This window comes from Rhinoraja longicauda, chromosome 2 (assembly GCF_053455715.1).
Source record: "Rhinoraja longicauda isolate Sanriku21f chromosome 2, sRhiLon1.1, whole genome shotgun sequence".
Lineage (NCBI taxonomy): Eukaryota > Metazoa > Chordata > Chondrichthyes > Rajiformes > Arhynchobatidae > Rhinoraja > Rhinoraja longicauda.
Window position 1 is genome coordinate 97,759,117 of NC_135954.1, and position 22,222 is coordinate 97,781,338.

The 22,222-nt window shown below is 41.8% G+C and overlaps 1 protein-coding gene across 4 annotated transcripts in view; it reads right to left on the bottom strand.

Annotated features, from left to right (window-relative positions):
• Window positions 1–22,222, bottom strand: part of lmbr1 (limb development membrane protein 1) — a 147,201-nt gene that overhangs the window by 64,795 nt on the left and 60,184 nt on the right. For 3 of the 4 annotated variants that reach the window (XM_078424807.1, XM_078424816.1, XM_078424831.1), the window contains 2 exons: window positions 16,094–16,220; window positions 15,039–15,107 (listed from right to left, as the gene is read on the bottom strand). In XM_078424807.1, the coding sequence (XP_078280933.1) occupies window positions 15,039–15,107; window positions 16,094–16,220 (196 nt within the window). Of the gene's footprint in view, window positions 1–15,038; window positions 15,108–16,093; window positions 16,221–20,903; window positions 20,991–22,222 lie in introns of those variants that run through there. The other variant, XM_078424824.1, reaches the window with a different exon arrangement.

A 22,222-nucleotide genomic window follows, 5' to 3' on the forward strand; every position in this document is an offset into this window, starting at 1 on the left:
TCTGTCAAGTCTGAAGGGTCCCAACCCAAAATGTTGGCTGTCCAGTCTGAAGGCGTGTCCCGATATAAAACATTGTCTGTCCATTCGCTTCATAGATGATGCTGAATTCCTTCAGCAATTGGTGTTTTCCTCGAGATTTCAGCTTCTGCATTTTTTTGCATCTCTGCACAACTTGAGGAAGATCAAAGTGCACCCAAACATTCAGAGGATAATTTAGCTCAAGACCTGAACTCGTCCAAGACGTCCAAGAACATCGTCCAAGACTGAGGTAATAGATACAGAATAGTGCATCTTGGAAAAGGACAGAACAAGGGATCATAATCTCAAACAGGGCAAGCTGGAAAGTCTTCAAGGAGTAGTGTAGTGGACATTTGGAACACCTTTAGCATTTTTGTGAGGTTAAGGTACTTTGGGATGTGAAATAAAGTCAACTAAATGAAGTTAAGGTACAGTTTAGGTGTGACCCAACTAAAGCATACAAAAGACCCAAGTGGTTGAAGGAAATCACAAGCAGCATGCTTTAAGCATTAATAATTCCTTATTCCCAAATTCCTGTTAGAATTACTTATTCTAATAGTTCTGTTAGAAGCAAATACCTTCAAAACTTCCTTTCTAAAATCTCCTCAAAGCCTAAATGATTATAGTTCATTCAAATTGTTAATGCTATAATATTCCATATAGTTATAATAATATTAAAAATATACAATGATTTGATTATGTTAAACCAATCCATTCAACAATACATTTCAGCAATGCATATTAACCAAAAACATGAATGCCTCATCAAAACAGGTTAAAAAACCTGATTCCATCGACAAAAACACGAGGTTTCAAAAAAGATCTTTGATCTTTTTGATGATTGCTTTGTGGATTTCCCATTACTCCACCTCTTTCTGACAGAAGTGAAGCAAAATTATGGCCTTCTGATACAAGTGCAAAAACTAAGCTTCAGTTAAAATTTCAAGGATGAAAGAATATTCCCTTCTTCTGCCTGATAACATGGCAGGTGTTTTAATTCAGCCTGCAACACAACAAATCTCTTAACAGTAATCAGGATTACAACATGCATCCTTCAATACTGAAAAATGTTCTTTTTTTGTTTAAAAAAAATCAATCACCAAATTCAAAGGCCAGAGCTTATTCAGATAATTCTGCATTTATGTCTAAAAGTTATTTGATATGTGAACTTCTTTCATTAAAAGCACGAAAATTCCCTGCACTGTGTAAATTGTAGCTTGTGCCCTCTGCCTAGCTGTGCAAAAGGATTACTTCAGCAACCAAGACAACGTCTGTAATGTGCACTACTCTTGGCTTGAGTTAATGTGGACCTATTGCAGAGCAATTTCTACACATGAGCTGACTGGCTATTTAATGAATATAAATGCTCCTGCTCAACATTCCAGTTGCGGACAGATTTCAGATAGAGGCCACATATCTTAAATCCCCAGCTAAGTTTTACTAAAGATTGTGACAAAATCTTCCAATTTCTGGACCACAACTGGCTAAATAAAACTTTTTTTAAAGTATAGTTTGTATTATTTTTGTCTTAGAGTTACTGTCTTACAATCTCCCTTCCAACTACACTCACATTTCTGTATTAGATGTCACACAAGATTAGAATATAACAAAACCTTTTTTGTTGGTATGAAACAGTTTTGTAGTGTTTTAATTCATGGGAATGCAGCAGACAACCAAAGATTCACGACTATAAAAGTGGACACTGTAGCGACCATAGGGATTGGTCCTGAGAGTCGAACCCTCGGATTGGCCAGCAAGGTCAGGTGGTGGTTTTGGCGCCCAAAACCAGTCAGTGGGAAGAGAACTTCGAAGCGAACAGTTTGAGTTAATGGTTGTCTGTTTGTTATACTTTGTGATCGAATATTGCTGCCGCAATAAACTTCTTTAACAAAGAACAAGCCTCCAGACTCGCCATATTGGTGACCCCGATGTGATCTAGCCGATCATCTACAATGGAGGGACAAGACGCCCCTTCTTCGGTTCTAACGCCCGGCGTACCGCAGCAAAACGCGGTCAGCATTCATCTTCCACCGTTTTGGGCACATCAACCACACCTTTGGTTTGCCCATGCTGAAGCGCAGTTCCACCTGAGAAACATCTCGGTGGACGAGACAAAGTATTATTACCTGGTCAGCGCCCTACCGCCGGAGACGTCCGCGCGGGTGATGCAGTTCATCACTTCCCCTCCGGCAGAGGGCAAGTACGAGGCGCTGAAGGTACTCATGCTTCGAACCTTCGGATTCAGTAGGCATGATCGAGCTGAGAGGCTTATGCACCTACCGGATCTCGGAGATCGGCTGCCGTCCGCCTTCATGGCCGAAATGTTGGCGCTGGCAGGTGAGCACAAGGATTGCCTCATGTTCGAGCAGGCATTCCGAGAGCAACTTCCAGAAGATGTTAGGCTTATGCTCATGGATTGTTCTTTTAATGACCCCGTGGCATACGCGGAGAAAGCCGATGCGATCATGGCGTCCAAATCGAAAAAACACAGTTCGATCACCAGGGTCTCGGCACCATCGGGCAGCCTGCAACGGCGCCAAGATGGCGCCGCGACTCCCGCCATTTCTCCAAAACCCCGCATTACCGGCGCCTTAACGCCGTCACCACGGCAGACCGCTACCCCATACCGCACATCCAGGACTTCTCGTCCAGGCTGGAAGGTGCCACGGTGTTCTCCAAAATTGATTTGATGCGGGGCTACCACCAGATTCCTGTGCATCCGGAAGACATACCAAAGACTGCCACGATCACTCCGTTCGGGTTGTTCGAATGGTTGCGTATGCCTTTCGGTTTGAAAAACGCGGCACAGGCTTTCCAGCGGCTTATGGACCATGTTGGTCGGGATTTGTCTTTTGTTTTCATTTATTTAGATGATATCCTGGTCGCCAGTCGCTCGGAGCAGGAACACCTGGTCCATTTGCGGACTGTGTTCCAGCGGCTTCAGGACCACGGGCTCATCATCCACCCCTCCAAGTGTCAATTTGGCCTCCCCTCTATTGATTTCTTAGGACACCAGATCACCTCAGCCGGCGCCACTCCTTTGCCCGAAAAAGTGGAGGCTGTTCGTGCCTTCCCGTGTCCCACCACAGTAAAGCGGTTGCAGGAGTTCGTGGGGATGGTGAATTTTTATCACAAGTTCGTGCCGGCAGCGGAACGGATCATGCGTCCGCTCTTCCAGTGTCTCGCAGGCAAACCTGTCGAGTTGGAGTGGTCCGCGGCTGCCGAGACGGCCTTTGAGGCAGCTAAAGTGGCTCTGGCAGACGCCACCATGCTCGTCCACCCAAGCGCCTCCGCCCCCATGGCCCTGACGGTCGATGCGTCGGACGTGGCGGTGGGAGGGGTTTTGGAACAGCATGTAGATGGCAGTTGGCAGCCCTTGCCGTTTTTCAGCCGACAGCTTACTCCGTCTGAGCTGAAATATAGCGCCTTTGACCGAGAGCTTCTGGCTCTCTATTTAGCTGTCCGCCACTTTAGGTATTTTCTAGAAGGCCGCCCATTTGTGGCCTTTACTGACCACAAGCCATTGACTTTTGCTTTTTCGAAAGTGGCCGACCCACGGTCAGCCCGCCAGCAGCGGCATATGACTGCCATCTCTGAGTTTACCACCGACGTCAATCACGTCGCGGGCAAGCTTAATGCCGTTGCTGATGCCCTGTCCAGGCCAGCCATTTCCCTAATTTCAGCGGTGGAATGTGAGGTAGATTTCCAGGAGCTTGCGGAGGCACAGCGCCTGGCAGACACTGTCTCAGCATATCAATCCACCACTTCGGGGTTGAAGTTGGCCCAAGTGGCTTGCGGGCCAACGGGCACAAAAGTCTGGTGTGATGTTTCCCTTCCCCGCCCTAGGCCGGTGGTGCCGGCCGACCTCCAGCGCCGGGTGTTTGAGGCCATTCATGGGCTGGCGCACCCGTCCATTCGCTCCACCTCTGCCTTAGTAGCCGCTCGGTTTGTGTGGCATGGCCTGCGGAAGCAAGTAGCCGCTTGGGCCCGATCCTGTGTTCCCTCCCAGACCGTTAAAGTTCACCGACATGTCCAACCTCCGGTGCAGGAGTTTGCGATCCCTGCGGTCCGTTTTTCCATATTCACGTTGATTTAGTTGGGCCTTTACCTTCCTCCAGGGGCTACACTCACCTACTCACGGTGGTTGACCGATTTACCCGTTGGCCAGAGGCCTTCCCGTTGTCCGACACCTCCGCCTCCTCTTGTGCCCGGGCTCTGGCCCTCCATTGGGTGGCCCGTTTCGGTGTTCCGTCCGTCATTACCACCGACCGGGGGTCCCAGTTCACCTCTGCCCTTTGGGCTACGCTAGCGGAGCTGTACGGTTCCCGGTTGCAGCAGAACACGGCGTACCACCCACAGGCTAATGGGCTCGTGGAGCGGTTTCACAGGCAACTGAAGGCGGCCCTCAGTGCGCGGCTGGACGGCCCTGACTGGGTAGACCAGCTCCCCTGGGTCCTTTTGGGCATCCGTACGGCTCCTTTGCAGGATCTCGGAACTTCGTCCGCGGAGCTGGTATATGGCTCGCCACTCAGAGTGCCCGGGGATTTCCTTCCGGAGTCCTCTGGTCAGCAGCCCTCGGTTCCGTCGGTTTTAGCATCCCTCCGGGCGCGAGTGGGTTCCCTGGCTCCGGTTCCTACTTCACGTCACTGGTGTCCCATGGTGCATGAACCGCCTGCCTTGAAGGACTGTGAATGTGTGTTTCTGCGTAGACGCCCATCGTTCCCCGTTGCAGAGGGTCTATGAAGGGCCGTTCCACGTGTTGCGTAAAGGGACGGTCACCTTCACCTTGGATGTTGGGGGCAGGAGTGAGCTCGTCTCTGTGTCCAGGTTCAAACCTGCACACTTGGATCAGGACCGCCCTGTCCTGGTCGGCCAACCGCCTCGGCGGGGCCGTCCTCCTGCAATTCCACCTGATCCGGGACCCCCTGCTCCTGTGGTTCCTGCAGCCCCTCTCCTTATTCGTTCTGGTCGCGAAATCCGGCTCCCTGTTAGATTCCGTACCTTGGGTTCTGGGGGGGGTCATGTAGCGACCATAGGGATTGGTCCTGAGAGTCGAACCCTCGGATTGGCCAGCAAGGTCAGGTGGTGGTTTATGGCGCCCAAAACCAGTCAGTGGGAAGAGAACTTCGAAGCGAACAGTTTGAGTTAATGGTTGTCTGTAATTTCGTTTGTTATACTTTGTGATCGAATATTGCTGCCGCAATAAACTTCTTTAACAAAGAACAAGCCCCCAGACTCGCCATAACACATAAATTTCCGTCCATGATGCTGGTCAAGGTATAAACACCGTGTGCCAATCAAGCAGGCTACCTTGCCCTGGATCGCATCAAGCTTCTTGGGCATTTCAGACATCTACTTTGTATGTGATAGATCATGAACTGATAGACTGAGATATGAGGGAGTGAGTAACAGCCACAGAATACCCAGCTCTGACTGCTCTCATAACCACAAGGGTTGCTGCGTGTGTGTTTACGCAGATGCAGTTACGCAGATGCAGACACAGATGCACAGCACAAAAGAAACCCTTTAGCCCACCATGTCCATGCCAGTCATTTAGCACAACTGCACCAAATCCCATTCAGTCCATTTACATTAATGCCTATTTTGGCATTGTGCCTGTCTAAAATGTCTCTGAAGCATAGCGATTACATCTCATTCCTCCACCACCATCTCTGGCAGCTAGTTCCAGACATCAACTACTCTGTATAAATGTAGTTTCCCCTTATTTATCCTTTAAAACCTTCCTCGCACCTTAAACCCAAGTCCTCTTGTTTTCGAGACCACTAATGGTTGGCATTTCTTCCTCACGTATACCCATGGTCCTTATAATTTTACATAACTATCAGGTCATATCTCAACTTAATTTAAATGAAATTTTAAGATATTAAAGTAAACAGAGTTTTTGTTTATTTATCCCATTTCTGTTGGTTGGAAAATTTTGGACCAGAATCACAGAAGTAACAGATTTTCAGTTGTTTGGAAGCGGAACTCTACCTCTACATGTAAAGGCACATAAGAATTTGTTACTCTACAGCAAACATTTGACATTGTTAATTCTTAATCAGAATTCTGAAATTGACAAAGTTAACAAGCTTAAATTATTTCCAAGCCATGACTTCACAGAATGACAGAACGGGTTTGGGGGATAAAACTGGTTACTCCTGTTACTCTGGGCTGCTTTCTTTGTTGCCATTTCTGTTTCCACTTCATCTAATCCTCCCCTTTTTATCACGCATTTCTTCTTAAATTTCTCTGTACTGCTCTCTGTTCCACCCCCTCCCCATTCACCAAGTGGGAGGAGGCCTGGCAAAGCATGACACAGAAATCAGCCATTTACTGTGTATGCCGTTGGACTAACAGACAAATTCAAAGCTGATGGTAATCTAATTTCTTCTATCACTATTCTTCTATGCTTCCCCTCAAATTACAACCTCTTTGCACCAACCTACATTACTTAATTTTGAGTGCACGAGTTTGCATGCTCCTGTGCCGGTGTAACATACCGTCCCATTCTCTCACCCGCCCCAATCCCCAGGTTTTCCACTTTCCCACCAAATCGCAAAGAAACATTGGTAAGCTAACTGATGATTAAATTGCCCCTAGTGCAGGTGGTGTCAGGAGAAATAGGGCAGAGTTCATGGGATGAGGGACTAATGAGAATGCTGTAAGAGCCTGCATAGACTCAAATGGGTCAAATGACCTCCATGTGGTAAGACTATTTTCCAGCTTATGTCTCGCCTTATTACCATTTTTTGCTTCCACTGTTACTTGGTTCCTTCATTTTTGGTCTTCCAAAATATTTCAGATGGAATTTAAACTGGAGGTGGCGGAGTACAGACTTAAGCAAGAAGGGCTTCTTGGAGAAGAGGAGCTACCTTAAATTTACTTGCGTCTGGTTGAGTAAGTATAGTAGGGTGAAGACTATTCCATGCTTTAATTGTGCGAGGGAAGAATGAATTGCTATACACATCTGTCTTGATAGCTGGTATCTCGAATTGAATCGAATGCCCTCGTCTGCTCCTGATAGGTTTGGGTTTGGTGTAGATGTGGTAATCTATGTCGAGCTGACCATTTAACATTTTGTAAAAACAGGTCAAACGGTGAGCTTTACCTCTGTCTTGGAGTGGGTTCCACCCCAATGAATTTGGAAGTTTGGTAACACTCGCTTCTCTCTCATAGGTATTTGTAACAAATCGAGCTGCCTGTCTTTGGACACGTTCGATGGAAGAAATTTTTCTATTTGTGTATGGATCCCATGCTGCAACTGCATAGTCCAAATGAGGTCTAACAAGAGTGGTATAACTTCTCCTTGATAGAAGTTGAACAATGATAAAAGTTACGTCTCAGAAAATTTAGGACACCTGTTACTTTAACATTGCTACATTTTTGCATATCTTGCATCCATTTGTTCTATATTTCTCTTCAATAGACAATAGACAATAGGTGCAGGAGTAGGCCATTCGGCCCTTCGAGCCAGCACCACCATTCAATGTGATCATGGCTGATCATTCTCAATCAGTACCCCGTTCCTGCCTTCTCCCCATACCCCCTGACTCCGCTATCCTTAAGAGCTCTATCTAGTTCTCTCTTGAATGCATTCAGAGAATTGGCCTCCACTGCCTTCTGAGGCAGAGAATTCCATAGATTTACAACTCTCTGAGTGAAAAAGAATTTCCTCATCTCCGTTCTAAATGGCCTGCCCCTTATTCTTAAATTGTGGCCCCTGGTTCTGGACTCCCCCAACATTGGGAACATGTTTCCTGCCTCTAACGTGCCCAACCCCTTAATAATCTTATATGTTTCGATAAGATCTCCTCTCATCCTTCTAAATTCCAGTGTATACAAGCCTAGTCACTCCAGTCTGTCAACATACGACAGTCCCGCCATTCCGGGAATTAACCTAGTAAACCTACGCTGCACGCCCTCAATAGCAAGAATATACTTCCTCAAATTTGGAGACCAAAACTGCACACAGTACTCCAGGTGCGGTCTCACTAGGGCCCTCAGAAGGAGGGCCTCTTTGCTCCTGCAGAAGGACCTCTTTGCTCCTATACTCAACTCCTCTTGTTATGAAGGCAAACATTCCATTGGCTGTCTTTACTGCCTGCTGTACCTGCATGCTTCCTTTCAGTGACTGATGCACTAGGACACCCAGATCTCGTTGAAAGCCCCCTTTTCCTAACTTGACACCATTCAGATAATAATCTGCCTTCCTATTCTTACCACCAAAGTGGATAACCTCACACTTATCCACATTAAACTGCATCTGCCATGCATCCGCCCACTCACACAACCTGTCCAAGTCACCCTGCAACCTCATAGCATCTTCCTCACAGTTCACACTGCCACCCAACTTTGTATCATCTGCAAATTTGCTAATGGTACTTTTAATCCCTTCATCCAAGTCATTAATGTATATTGTAAATAGCTGTGGTCCCAGCACCGAGCCTTGCGGTACCCCACTAGTCACTGCCTGCCATTCTGAAAGGGACCCATTTATCCCCACTCTTTGCTTTCTGTCTGTCAACCAATTTTCTATCCATGTCAGTACCCTACCTCCAATACCATGTGCTCTAATTTTGCCCACTAATCTCGTATGTGGGACCTTGTCAAAGGCTTTCTGAAAGTCGAGGTACACCACATCCACTGGCTCTCCCGTCAATTTTCCTAGTTACATCCTCAAAAAATTCCAGAAGATTAGTCAAGCATGAATTCTCCTTCGTAAATCCATGCTGACTCAGAACGATCCTGTTACTGCTATCCAAATGCTCCTCAATTTCGTCTTTTATAATTAACTCCAGCATCTTCCCCACCACTGATGTCAGACTAACTGATCTATAATTTCTTGTTTTCTCTCTCCCTCCTTCCTCACCATATCTCTTGTTTCTCTTTCCACGGACTCTGTTTGAAGAGTATCGACCCAAAACGTTACCTATTCCTTTTCTCCAGAGATGCTGTCTGACCCGCTGAGTTCCTCCAGCTTTTTGTGTCTATTGATTTTGCTACTTCATGTTGGAACTTCCCAGTGAATTCTAATTATTCCTAGATTACTTAGCTAGTCTTAATTGTTTTTCTTCTCATTTCTCTGGTGAATCATCAGAGCATTTGATGCCACTCTTTTCAAGAAAATAACTTAAATTAAAACTTGTTTGGAAACGTGAACTCAAATAAGAATGATGAAAGAATATGAGCTTTCATCATATTGATCTTTCAGAGGTTTCATCATACAATTAATACACAAAAAGGAACCACAAAATAAACCTGCTCGAAACTGGAAAGAAACGATGTCACCTGGAAAAAACTGAAACATCCTGTATATATTGCACATATTATTATGGGAAAAAATGGCCCCAGCACACATGAGAGCACACAACATCGTAATCAAAAAACACTGCTCTGAATTCAGGTATCTGGTTCAAACTTAATTGAATACACAAATATGCAAACCAAACAATACAAAATGGTAGACACGGAATGCTGGAGTAACTCAGGCAGTATCTCTGGAGAAAAGGAATAGGTGACTTTTCAGGGCTAGACCCTTCTCCACACAAATGGACATTTTTACAGGAGAAACTACCAGAGGAGGTATAACAGATCATTTTGCACCTAAGTAACCAATTAACAAATGAAAAACATAAAATAGAAAATAAGGCCAATATCCTTACTGCGTGCATTCTACACTTGACTAAATCAACTGTGGACTAATTCTCATAGAATAAACGCTTTGAGATTCCAATTGAGAATCAGACAGATCTCTAATATAATCAAAACAATACAAAACAATTTTTTGATAAAGGTTACTGAGATAAAAGAGTCTTTAGTGTATATTTTTTTAAGTTATTTTGGTTGTTAAACACAATCTATCTACTTTACAAGCAAATTAAATGCTTCCAGTCTTCCATATATACAGCATATCAGTAGTGAGAATGCAGAGACAGTTCTATTGAACATTTTCATTAATATTTGACCACGGTAATCCAACATGAAACAAGTGGAACAATGCAACTGCATTTATTTACTTTGAGCACTCTAACAGAAAATACAAACCAATAAGAAATTCAAGGACCCTTTTGTTTTGTCACATGTTTGCTCGATTTAATTGTAAAAATTGAAGATTGGTGAGAGTGCCTAATACAAATCCCTAAATTGGACAAAAGGGGAGATTTTCAGCCTGATGAATTTCTGAGGCCTTGTTTGCGCACCCAAAATATTCTCTTGGGATCTTCACATGGAAAGGAGGAAACGGGCAACATCAGGTCAGCTAATGTAATATTCATGGACAATGGATCATATTGAAGACTGTGGGGATTTTTGCCTAACACTATGCAGTAGACGGATCCAAATGACTGAACATCAATCTCACACGCGCTTGAGTAGACTTTCAATTATTGCCAATGAAGACCATCTTCCAAGGAAGGCAGCACAGTAGCTCTTAATTTCCCTCTTCCATTGAAGAAATGACCAGTTTTCTCCCATTAATTTTAATAACTTGTATCGTTTCAGAGAAAGTTATCAAATCCGACTATGATGCAAAACCAACATATGAGCTATCTTGTGAAAATAAATATAATCATAGCCCAGTCACTAGTATTGTGTGGAATCTTTTGTTCTTTGAGAAGGAAGTGAAATTGTAACCACTGCACCAGGTCAGCCCAGTCCAGGACAGGCTCCATCTCGAGTTGGAAGTGCTAAAATGACATGAATTTTCTGTCACTTGCCAATTGCTGTTGAAATATTTGCCCTGGTTCTGTAATGACTAAGAATCCATTTGCTTTGTTACAGTATGGAAAGTTGTTGGTGACCTCTGCTGGTTGCTGCACAAGTTTACAGGACCAGCACAATATGAATACAATAAATTAGATCTGGAAGTCTCTTATTTGAAGATGCACAGGAAGAGAGGGCTTAGAAGTACACATTCTCAGATTTTAAAAAGGTATCAGGATTGTTGGGTTAGGTCGTTAGTACCGCACAGGGATGCATTCCATCAACATCCGAGGCGAGAATATGCGGTTTGGAGATACGTTGGCCTCTAAAATTGCCCCCAACATGTAGGGGCAGCATTTGGTGTTGCTGCATCACAGTGCTTAGGACGCTGGTTCAATACTGACCTTAGGTATTATGTGTGGAGTTTGCATGTCCTCCCCATGACTGAATGGGTTTCCTCCAAGTGCTTATTTTTAGTTAAAAATGCCAAGGACATGCTGGTAGGCTGCTTGCTTACTGTGACTTCACTTTTTGGGTGTAGGTAAGTGGCAAAATAATTTAAAGGGATTTGATAAGTCTCTGAGACAGAATATGTTGTTGGGAAGAGAGGAGCAGGGTTGGGGTGAATGGGGTTGTTCTGCTGGAAAATAAGCCTCCTAGATTCCTTCGGTATCATAATGAGGAAGTTTAACCTTGTCTCCTTTTGAAGGGTAGGTGAATGTGGTTAAACATGCATGTGGGATGATTTGCTTTACTGGCTGACATTGGATCAGTTCCTTTATTCTCTTGGCATGTCCTTTTAAGCCCTTTGTTTTTCTACTATTTTCACATTTTGAACTAGAGATACAGGCAAACAATGGAATTAAATATTTGATGAAGTGGAAGGAAACAAACACGGTGATATTGTGAAGATCCCAAAAGGGGGCATTTGCAACAGCTATGGGAATGGTGATGGATCACAGACAAAAGTGGCACCATTTAGTCACCATGAAGTGTCACCAACTCAATTGCACCTGCTTGGCTCAGTGACGTCGCCAGTAAATCTCCACTGTAGTCTCATCTTCCCAAAATGTTTAGACTTCAGAGATAAATTGTGGAAACAGGCCCATCGACCCAACTAGTCTGCACCAATCAGCAATCATCCCTGTACACCAGCATTATCCTACATACTAAGGGCCATTTACAATTTTACCAAAGCCAATTAACCTACGAACCTGAACGTTTTTGGGGTGGGAGGAAATCAGAGCACTGGGAGAAAACCAACGTGATCACAGGGAGAACGTACACTCCATACAGACAACACCCACAGTCAGGATCGAACCCAGGTCTCCGGCGCTGTAAGATAGCAACCCTACTGCTGTGCCACTGTGCCGCCCTGATGTTGTATCCAGAATCAGAAATGTTATGACAGATGGGACCAAATCAAATCTAGAAGGGGTTAAGATACTTTCTTTTTGTTCAGTGTCTCCAATTCTAAGCATTCCATATGCCTTGAAAACTGCCTTCTTAATGTCTCCTGCCATCTTCCAAGATGTGTCTCGACCTCTGTTCTTGCACCCAACCTCAATATTCTCCAATTATTTTCTGACTACTACCAATTGATCAAATCTGCAGTAGTTTAAAAACTGCAAACATCAAAATGATGTTTCAAAAATGTCTGAAGGGTCTCGACCCGAAACATCACCCATTCCTTCCCTCCAGAGATGCTGCCTGTCCCACTGAGTTACTCCAGCTCTTTGTGTCCAACATCAATAATGAGATCACCTAACAATTGTAAGCCTCAGAAACAATCTTTCACTCTCTTCAAATACCATCATTTGCTCTCACCACCTGGTGGAAAGACTGGTAATTGATATGGAAATTATTTAGGCCAATCTAAAGCAGCCTACAATCTTCAAACCAATAAAAGTCATACTTAAATACTGAGAGTTAACAAATTAAATTTAACACCAAATCACATCACCAAACGTTTGATCAGAATTCTTTAAAAATGCTTAAAAAGGAGGAAAGTGAGACATAACAGAGGAGTTTCAGAAAATAACCACAGAGCTGAGGGCCTTGGCAATCGACACATTGTTACCAATGCCGGTTTAAAAGTACTTTTGAAAAAATGCTCAAAAGTCCAGAGTTCAGGAAGGACAGCATTGCATGATTTGTTCCTTTTACTCATTTACAGATGGAATGCGTGGTAAAACTTGCACCCATCGCAAAAGATCCCATGATGAAGAGTGGGAGTTTGGCTGTTGCCTCAAGATGTTCTGAAGCCACCTATCGATAACAAAGCTGAATATCGTCTGTCACTGGCACCGAGAGCACCTCTGAGCCAAATGCTCATGTCTAATGTTTCACAACTATTTCTGGCCAAATTTAAGTACAGGTGAATCTTCTACCAGTTGCACTGGTCTGCCTGTGGTGGCACTGTGCATGACAAGATGGTTCCAGACATCAATTACGCTGTGTTTTTAACTGCGAGAGAAAAGTTAGTTGCTTTCCAAAAGCCTGTCTTTTCAGGTTCATCTGCACTTGTTCCAATCAAATATAGTCTCCTCTGGACCGGAGAAATCAGAGGCAAATATGATGGCAGCTTTGTAAAGCACCTGCATTCAGACGACAGGAGCGACTCTGATCTGCCCGTTTCCTGCCACATTAATTCCCCATCCCATCGCCACTCTCACCTGCCTGTGGCCTCTTGCACTGTTGCAACAAACCACAAGACATGCATGAGGAAAAAATGTTTCATCTTCTGTTGAAGCATAATACTGTTTCATATATATCAAATTTTTCAACTTACTCTATATCTGAACCAGAACTAGACATTTCAGCTTATCATTTTGGCTTAGATGGTTCTTTTTCTATTGGTATAGTTGGGCCTGCCTGGCACATTCCCCAGCCTTGCAATCAGCAGCACCTAATAAAGAGCACAATGGCACAGTGGTCGAGTTGCTGCCTTACAGCACCAAAGATCTGGGTTCATTCCCGACTACAGGTGTTGTCAGTGCAGAGTTAGTACATATTCCCAGTGACCGCATGGGTTTTTTCAGGGTACTCCAGTTTCCTTCCACACTACAAAGACATGGGTTTGTAGGTTAAATTGTCCTAAGTGGTTGGCATGGACTTGGTGGGATGAAGGGCCTGTTTCCACATTGTATCTAAGACCAAAACTAATTCCCCTCAATGACAAATTAACCTAAAAACCAGCATGTCTTTGGGGTGTAGAAGGAATGTATCTGTATCTCTAAAGTCCAAAGACAATATCCAAATCTACATTAATTGTATATCAACCCAACAGAGATATTCCCTTTGTTTTACACATTTTTCCACCACCTGCTCGTTATTGGAAACTAATTTACATTCCTTTTTTCAGTTCCGAAAAAAAGGTCTCAGACCTAAAAGGCTAACAATTTCTCTTTTGACAGATGCCGTCTGACCTGCTGAGCATTTCCAGCATTTTTTTGTTTCAGTTTTCCAGTCTGTTGGGGGTTTTTTTAAATTTACTAAAGGGAACCAATTTGCATGCGACTTCCAAACAAAATTTCTTGAAGAGAACTACACTCATATTGGCAATAATACCGATTCATTAGCTATGTATTTTCCACATCCAAAGTGTGATAGAAACTTGGATTTCTATCCAAAATAGGAAATACATGGCACAAAATAGACTTGGAGATCAATAAAATGGAAGACAACTTGGGAAACTGAATAAAATGTAGCAACACTATATTGCACCTTTAATACATGCGACAGAGGATGAATGTTTATACCCAAATATCTTTAAGAATTCCATTTAAATGAGCAAAACGTCACCAGAAACAGCCATGGTCAACATTGCAAGAATTTAATCTACACTTTATATTCTTCTATATATTATTCTACATTGTTATTCTATAAATAGTCACAGGGATGAATTACATTTGTTTGTTACAAATTTGATGCTTTTGAAAAATATTTTCAACAGCACCATTTCTAAGATTGTGTGTTCTTCTCGCTAAAACCCATGTCTAGTTAAAATCATCAAATAACCCCACCAATTATTGTCTGGGGGATGCTTTTCTCCTTCGTTGAAATTGAACCAGTTCCATTCGGCATTGGGTTTTGTCTCTTTTTCGAGGACTCTAACGACTGCCGAGTCCCTCTTGTTTATAGCTTGGATTGTGTGATAGGATAGTGGCTACTATTGATCCTGCTGCAGACTTCTGTATCCCACCACAGTGATGCAACCAACATCAGACCAACCAAAAAAGGTGCCATATTTTGTTGCCATACAACATAGGTTTAAAAACAATTCAATCCTTTAGAGTTACTCAATAGTTACTTACGCAATAACAGTAAACCACCCATCAACGAGATGCAGGAATACAAATATGGAAGATAAAATTCCCAAAGATCTGTAGGAGGAAACAACCCAGGAAAAATATACCATTAATTAAATTTGCCTCATTTATTCCATAAAAAACAAAATAGCTAGTTAATTCATAACCATTTTGGAATAAGAAATGAACAGCTAACATGGTAAAATGCTTGATACCAAACTAGAGTTATTTACGATGACAGAAAAAGCGAGCACAATTCCAAGCTTTCACTGGAAGTTCATCCCTTCTTACAACTGATGATTTCAAAACAATAAAAATATTCCACTAGAATTTTGAACGTGTAGAGTAATTTCAGGTTGAAACCCTTCATCTAGACAAAAAGAGTAGAGGGAAACTAGCTAGTATAAAGAGATGGGGAGGGGTTAGGGTGGGGTAGAGGGAATGGACAGACAACATTTTGGGCTGTGATCCATCTTCAGATATGACCATCTGCAGTTTCCTGTGACTATGGTATTTTGACACAGCCTTTCAAAATTCTATGAGTTCTACAGAAATTTTAAAATGCGTTCCAAAAGTCTACCGCATACTTTAGCAAGAAAGACAAGTAATTTTTGTTTACAAGTACCTTGTTATTTAGAAAGTTGGTATTTTCTAAAATAATTTTAACATAATAGAAACTAGTTCAATAACATGCTAAAAGTTAAAACATGCAACATGCGAAAGTTAAAAGTTCTCTGAAGAAATTTTGGATACCCATTTTTCTATTACTAGTTTTATACCCCAGCTATAATGCATGCCCTGCATCAACAATACTTGTATTACACTAACGAGGAATTTGGCTATTTTTTGACTGGCCCGTATCTTCAATTTTCTGCTTGGATCCTTTTACATCAGTAACCAATGTCCTAAATAATGTAATCTAAACAAAGTAATCTGCCCTAAACAATTTTTTTTTTTAAATTTAATAGTTTGGGGGGAATGATTCGTGGGGCAGCAAACAAAATCCAAACGGAATAATTTTTAAACAGTTTATCAAAATTTAGAATTTTTCGTTCACTTACCATACAAAGATTCCATGCTGGCAGCATCGTTATCAATCAAGGCAGAAGCCACCCAAACTATACCCAAAATAAGGAGCCCAAGAAGAATAAGCATGACCAGAGTCTCAAGAATTCGTGCTTTGATTCCCTGAAAGTTAACGGAAAATAGCATATCAACAGATGTTAATGTCACCAACTTAGTCAAGAAATGTACAATTTTATTAACAAGCTGTAATGTGTAGCACCTGTTTGCATCCAAAGTATCCAATTAAAAATTGAACTGCATTAATTAAAACCATATCAAGTGAACCTTTACCAATTAAAAATTCCTACATCATAGAAAAGACTTGGGCTTCATGTTAAACCATCACCCTTTACTTCAAAACACTTTTGTTGAGGGTGTAGGGGCCCCAAGCCAAACTAACGCTGCATTAAGAATCAGTCAGCAAACAAAAAAAGCTAATTATTTCTGGATGGACAAAGTTTTGGGCAAGCCCAAAATTGCAGTCACAACTGACCATTCAGGAAAATATTTTGCACCATGGTGTAGGCAAAGTCTTGATCTCTATTAGTCTTTGAAGGTTTTATTTCCAATCACAAGAACACCAAAACATCACAAGCTGCAAAAGACGCAAAGTCTATCAACTATCAGAGGTAGGAAGAGAGATGGAAGAGAAACGGCTTTTAAAATTAATTAACCGATTCAGTTTATGATGTTGCATTCTTTATAACAGCACCCAAAAAGATGTTCCACTGATTGTGACAAACATCTATTAATTCCAAAGTCTTTGACTTTAACATCTATTTTCTTTAAATAAAAGCAGAATTCCATCCCGATAAGGACATTAAGAAACAAATTATGTTTTTAATCTGTAATTTTTAATGATTTGTCAGTAGCCCATCCATCACTGCAATTACATAATTGAATAGCTTGTTGTAATTTTACCTCATGCCAGAATCATTATTCCAATGCCAGGAAATATGTTCTCAAATAGAAAACTAATTTTGCAACAACTGGGCAAAAGTTTACTGTACTTGAAACAAGTGCAAACTGAAACCAAGACCACTGCAAGTGTAGTTTAGACATAAATTAATATTAGATGGAGGATTCAATGTCAAAAAATTCTCTTGACTGAACTGTTAACTTTAAACAGGACTGTTTAAACTGAAGGGTCTTGATCCGAAACGTCACCTATTCCTTCTCGGCAGAGATGCTGCCTGTCCCACTGAGTTACTCCAGCTTTGTGTCCACCCTGTATACTTTAAGTTTGTACTCTTTATAGCAACAGGAATTTCTTAACATGCAACATTTCCTCCCATCTACTCAAGCAGAATACACACCTCAACTTGAATTATTTACACTTGTTTGAATGTGTTTTATTGAAATAATTAGTTTTGCCATTCGCATAATCAGCTTGATTGCCAGCGAAACCAAAACAGAAAATTATATTGGAAATCCACTTAAGATCAGGTCGGAAACAAACTAATGGAAGCATACTGTCAGTATAAACTGGCTGTAATGGCAACAAGAAATGGCCAATGAATTAAACCAAAGACCTGACTTCAGTGGAAAGTGCCATTCTGGAATTGGGATTACAGAAAATTTTACCAAGTTTTAAAAGTCAGATTTTAGAATTTGTTGCTCAACATTTAATTTAATTTATCCTCAATAATAAAAGTAACAAAAAAAAGTGGCGCATACCAAACCCTAAGGAAAAAGAAAAATCCCAGTGGAAGGCATAGTCCCACAATTTACTATTATTTATATTGCACATGTGCTTTGCTTCATGGCCTCACAGTGCAAGTCTCACTCAAACACTAGTTTGTGGATGAAAAGTGAAGAAGGATAACACGTGTTTATTGTGTCACCCACCATTCATGTCTACTCGATGAGATATTAAAAATAAGTTACAATGGTTGACAAGTAGACAGGTAAACCTTGCCTTGATTGGGGATTCAAGTCATTATTTAATTCATGTTATCAGTGTTTAAGAAAAAAGAAATAAAAAGATTGGCCGACTGGCAGATGACAAATAGTGGGAATAAAGGGAGCCTTTTCTGGTTGGCTGCCAGTGATGAGCGGTGTACTGCTGGGGTCAGTGTTGGGTCTGCTACATTTCTCGATACATGTTAACGATCCAGGTGATGGAATTAATGGTTTTGTGGTGAAGTTTGCGGAAGATATGAAGATCGGTGGGAGGGGGGGCAGATGGTATAGAGGGACAGGGTTGGGAGAATGGGCAAAGAAATGGCAAATGGAATAGAGCACAGCAAAGTGTAAGGTCACGCACTTTGGAATGAGGAATAAAGGCATAGATATTTTGTAAATGGGAGGGGATTCAAAATTTGCAGGTTGAGTCAGCAGTAAAGAAAGCAAAGGCAAAAGCAATACTAGCAATCATTTTGAGGGGACATGTAATGCTGAGGTTTTTTTAAGATGCTGGTGAGGTCACATTTGGATTATTGTAACAGTTTTGGCCCCCATAGCAGAGAAGAATGTGCTGGCTTTGGAAGGGGTCCAGAGGAGGTTTATGAAATGGGTTAATGCACGAAGAACGTTTGACCCTCTATGGTTCACCCTCTAAAATCATCAATTAACTCCAATACATCCAGAACTCCGCTGCCCGTCTACTCACCCGCTCCCCGACCCGTGACCATATCACCCCCGTCCTCTACAAGCTCCACCGGCTCCCCATCCCCCAGAGAATCCAGTACAAAATCCTCCTCATGACCTACAACGCCCTCCATAACCTGGCCCCATCCTACCTGACTGACCTCCTCCACAGACACACTCCCACCCGCACCCTCCGCTCTGCTGCTGCTAACCTCCTGTCCCCCCCCATCCGGACCAAACTCAGATCCTGGGGGGACAGGGCTTTCTCCATCGCTGCTCCCACCCTCTGGAACTCACTACCTCAAACCATCAGAGACTCCTCCTCACTCACCACATTCAAAACATCACTGAAGTCTCACCTGTTCAACACCGCCTTCAATCATTGACCGTCGCTCCACCTTATTCATCCTTTTCTGTTCGTTTATTTATTTATCTTTATGTTAGATCTAATATGTAAAGCGTCTTTGGGTTTCTAGAAAAGCGCTATATAAATGTAATGCATTATTGTTATTATTATTATTAAGGCTCTGGGCCTGTACTCACTGGAGTTCAGAAGAATAAAGGAGGATCTCATGAAACCTAAAATATAATGAAAGACCTAGAGTGGATGTGGAACGGAATTTTCTGGTAATGGGAGAGTCTATAACCAGAGGTCACAGCATCAATATAAAAGGACGTAACAAAAGAATGAAGAGAGAAATTTCATTAGCCAGAGAGTGATGAATAATGGAACTCATGGCCAAGGACAGCTGCACAGGCCAAGTCATTGGGTATTTTTAAAGTGGAGATTGATAGATTCTTGATTTGATAGGATGTCAAAGGTTACAGGGAGGAGGCAGGAAAATGAGATAGAAAGGGGAAAAAAAAAGATCATGATCGAATGACAGAGAGTAGACTCGATGGGCCAAATGACCCAATTCTGCTGCTATATCATATGGTCTTAGTTTTTTTCTCTACCCTCCCTTCCCTCCCCCCAACAATCAGTTTAAAAAGGGTCCAAACCCAAAATGTCATCAATTCATGCCTTTCAGAGATGTGCCTGACCCACTATTATTCCAGCACTTTGTCTTTCTAATGTAAACAAACATTTTTGTCTTAATCACTTCATCCAAATGACTCGCCAGTCTACAATTCCACTTCAACCTTTACGACAGTTACTGATTCAACAAAATACATATTTCCTTCCGTTTGGATATCAAAGATCACAAACTTTACCTACTCTTAACTTTTATTACTACTACTACTCTGGATCTTTTTCCACTTTCCTTTGGGGGGCAATTTTCTTTAGTCCTCCAGAGTCTTCCTTGTACCCCAATTTCTCCATTTCCTCTACCCTTCCACCTATGTTCCTTCCTCTATCTCACACATTTTCTATCCTCACAAATGTTTGTCTTTTCATCTTTGGCCTTTATCCAACGATCTGCCCATCTCCCCATCAAAAACATCCCTCACCTGTACCCACCTTTAACTCACTGGGCCCTGCCCCTCCCTCCTTTCAGCTTTCAGCCCCCTCCCCAACCACATTCAGTCTGAAGGCTCCCAACCCTAAACATCACCTATCCAAGTTCTCCAACGATGCTGTTTGACCCATTGAATTACTTCAGCACTTTGAGTCTTTATTGTAAACCAGCATCTGTAGTTCCCCGTTTACCCAGTACCACTCATTGAACATAATGCTTCCAAAAGTAGTGAAATTTTGGCAGCCCTGCCTGCCAAGACGATTTCAATAATGTTAAAAAATGAAGCCACGTAACCAACTTGATCAAAGATTCTTAGCAAATTTTGTTGTATTGAAAAATATTGGCAAATTTCAAGCTCGAAACAAAAAGCTGTTGCTTCATCTAATTTTTCAGTTTGTGTGGGTCAATAATAATAATAGACAAATGCTGAATTGTTAAAGCCATCAAGGCATTTTATTTCCACCCATCATTGTGTCATGTCCATTGGGAATAACATATGATGTTCTGGCTAAGAAATGGAAGGAACAGCTCAGAGTCACACATTAACCAGGAGTCTTTTGAAGGGTGCGTCACAATGGATGTGGCCCAACCACTAACATCAGATATCGAAAAATGCATTTGTCAGAGGGATAGGAATCCAAGCATTCCCAATTGTGCTCATGAAAAACTGCATTCACTCATTTTCTAAATATCAATATAGAAAGTAATTGCGTCGACTGCTTGTGCATTTTAAATCTCAAAAGTCTTTTATACTTACTTATAGTGTCTGTATAATAGTCAAGTTGGTTCAATGTTCAAATTAATACCAAAATTACACTCAGTAGTCCAAATCAGCCAGTTAACATTGGATTCAGTTTGTGCCAAAATAAATTTGGACACGTACCTCATTCTAGAACACCAAGATAGATAGAAAATTACAAATCTATAAATTCAGGATGATGCAAATAATGTGGACATGACTCAACAAGATGAGAAATTATCAATGAAACATCAGCATGTTAAAAAACATTGAGCATTGCAGTTTGTTCTACTAATGTAGATAATGATGCTGATGACTGTATACAATAGCTCTAAAACAAGTGCTAATAATATTGTCAAAAACCGTCAATGTCATTCAATTAAATACTCTCATTCTCAAAACCAGGCTGTCTTCAGCACATTATTTCCTCTGATTTATAGACCCTCAGAGACACTGCCGACTGTAAATTACTCAAAGTGGAGAGAGCTTTTACTGCCACCATTAATCAGCCACAGATAAACACACGGGAGCAAAACTCAGCCAACTGCCCAGCTCTCCATTAACTGCTGTAATCTGGAGCTGGAAGGTCCCAAGAGGAAGCCTCCTATCAGTTCATCGCTCACATATACTTTAGTTAAAGACACACCAGATGTCAAGCTTACTTATTAGTCTATTCTTCAACCGAGGGAGTGCTGCACTGTGTCAGAGATGAAAAGCAGACTGCTACTGTTCATAATAAAACACTAGGACAGTGAATGGCACTTTGATGACATACTTCCTAATGAAGCTTTCACACAAAATAGTTAAATATTTTTTTACTTCACTGGTATGATAAAATATTATAAAAAATAAATCAGTTATTTTGCATTGCAAAAAACTACTGAGAGGAACAAGCCAACACCAACTGGTCTGAAATACAAATCAGGATCTGTTAATGGTACACCACCAATGACCTGTGATGGTCTGCTTATGTACCAAAGGAAAACACAAACTACTAAAATTAACATTGGTTAGATTTAACATTCAAATTGTAATTGAATGCAAATCACAACTGCAATAAATACATTTTCTTCCTGACCACTTAAAACCTATTGCTTCAAGCTCCAATGAAACAAAATGGTAATTGGCAGTGTTCAGTCAGGCAATCCACATAAAAACTAATAGAGACATTATACGTCAACGTACATATTAATTATCTGAAAACTAGAAAAGGTAATAGAATTTTGTAAAATTGAGCAACTGAAAATGTCACTTATAATTAAGGTAAAAGCATCATATCAATATCCCATACTTCCTTGTAATTTAATACATTATTTGCATAAATTTATTAAGAAACC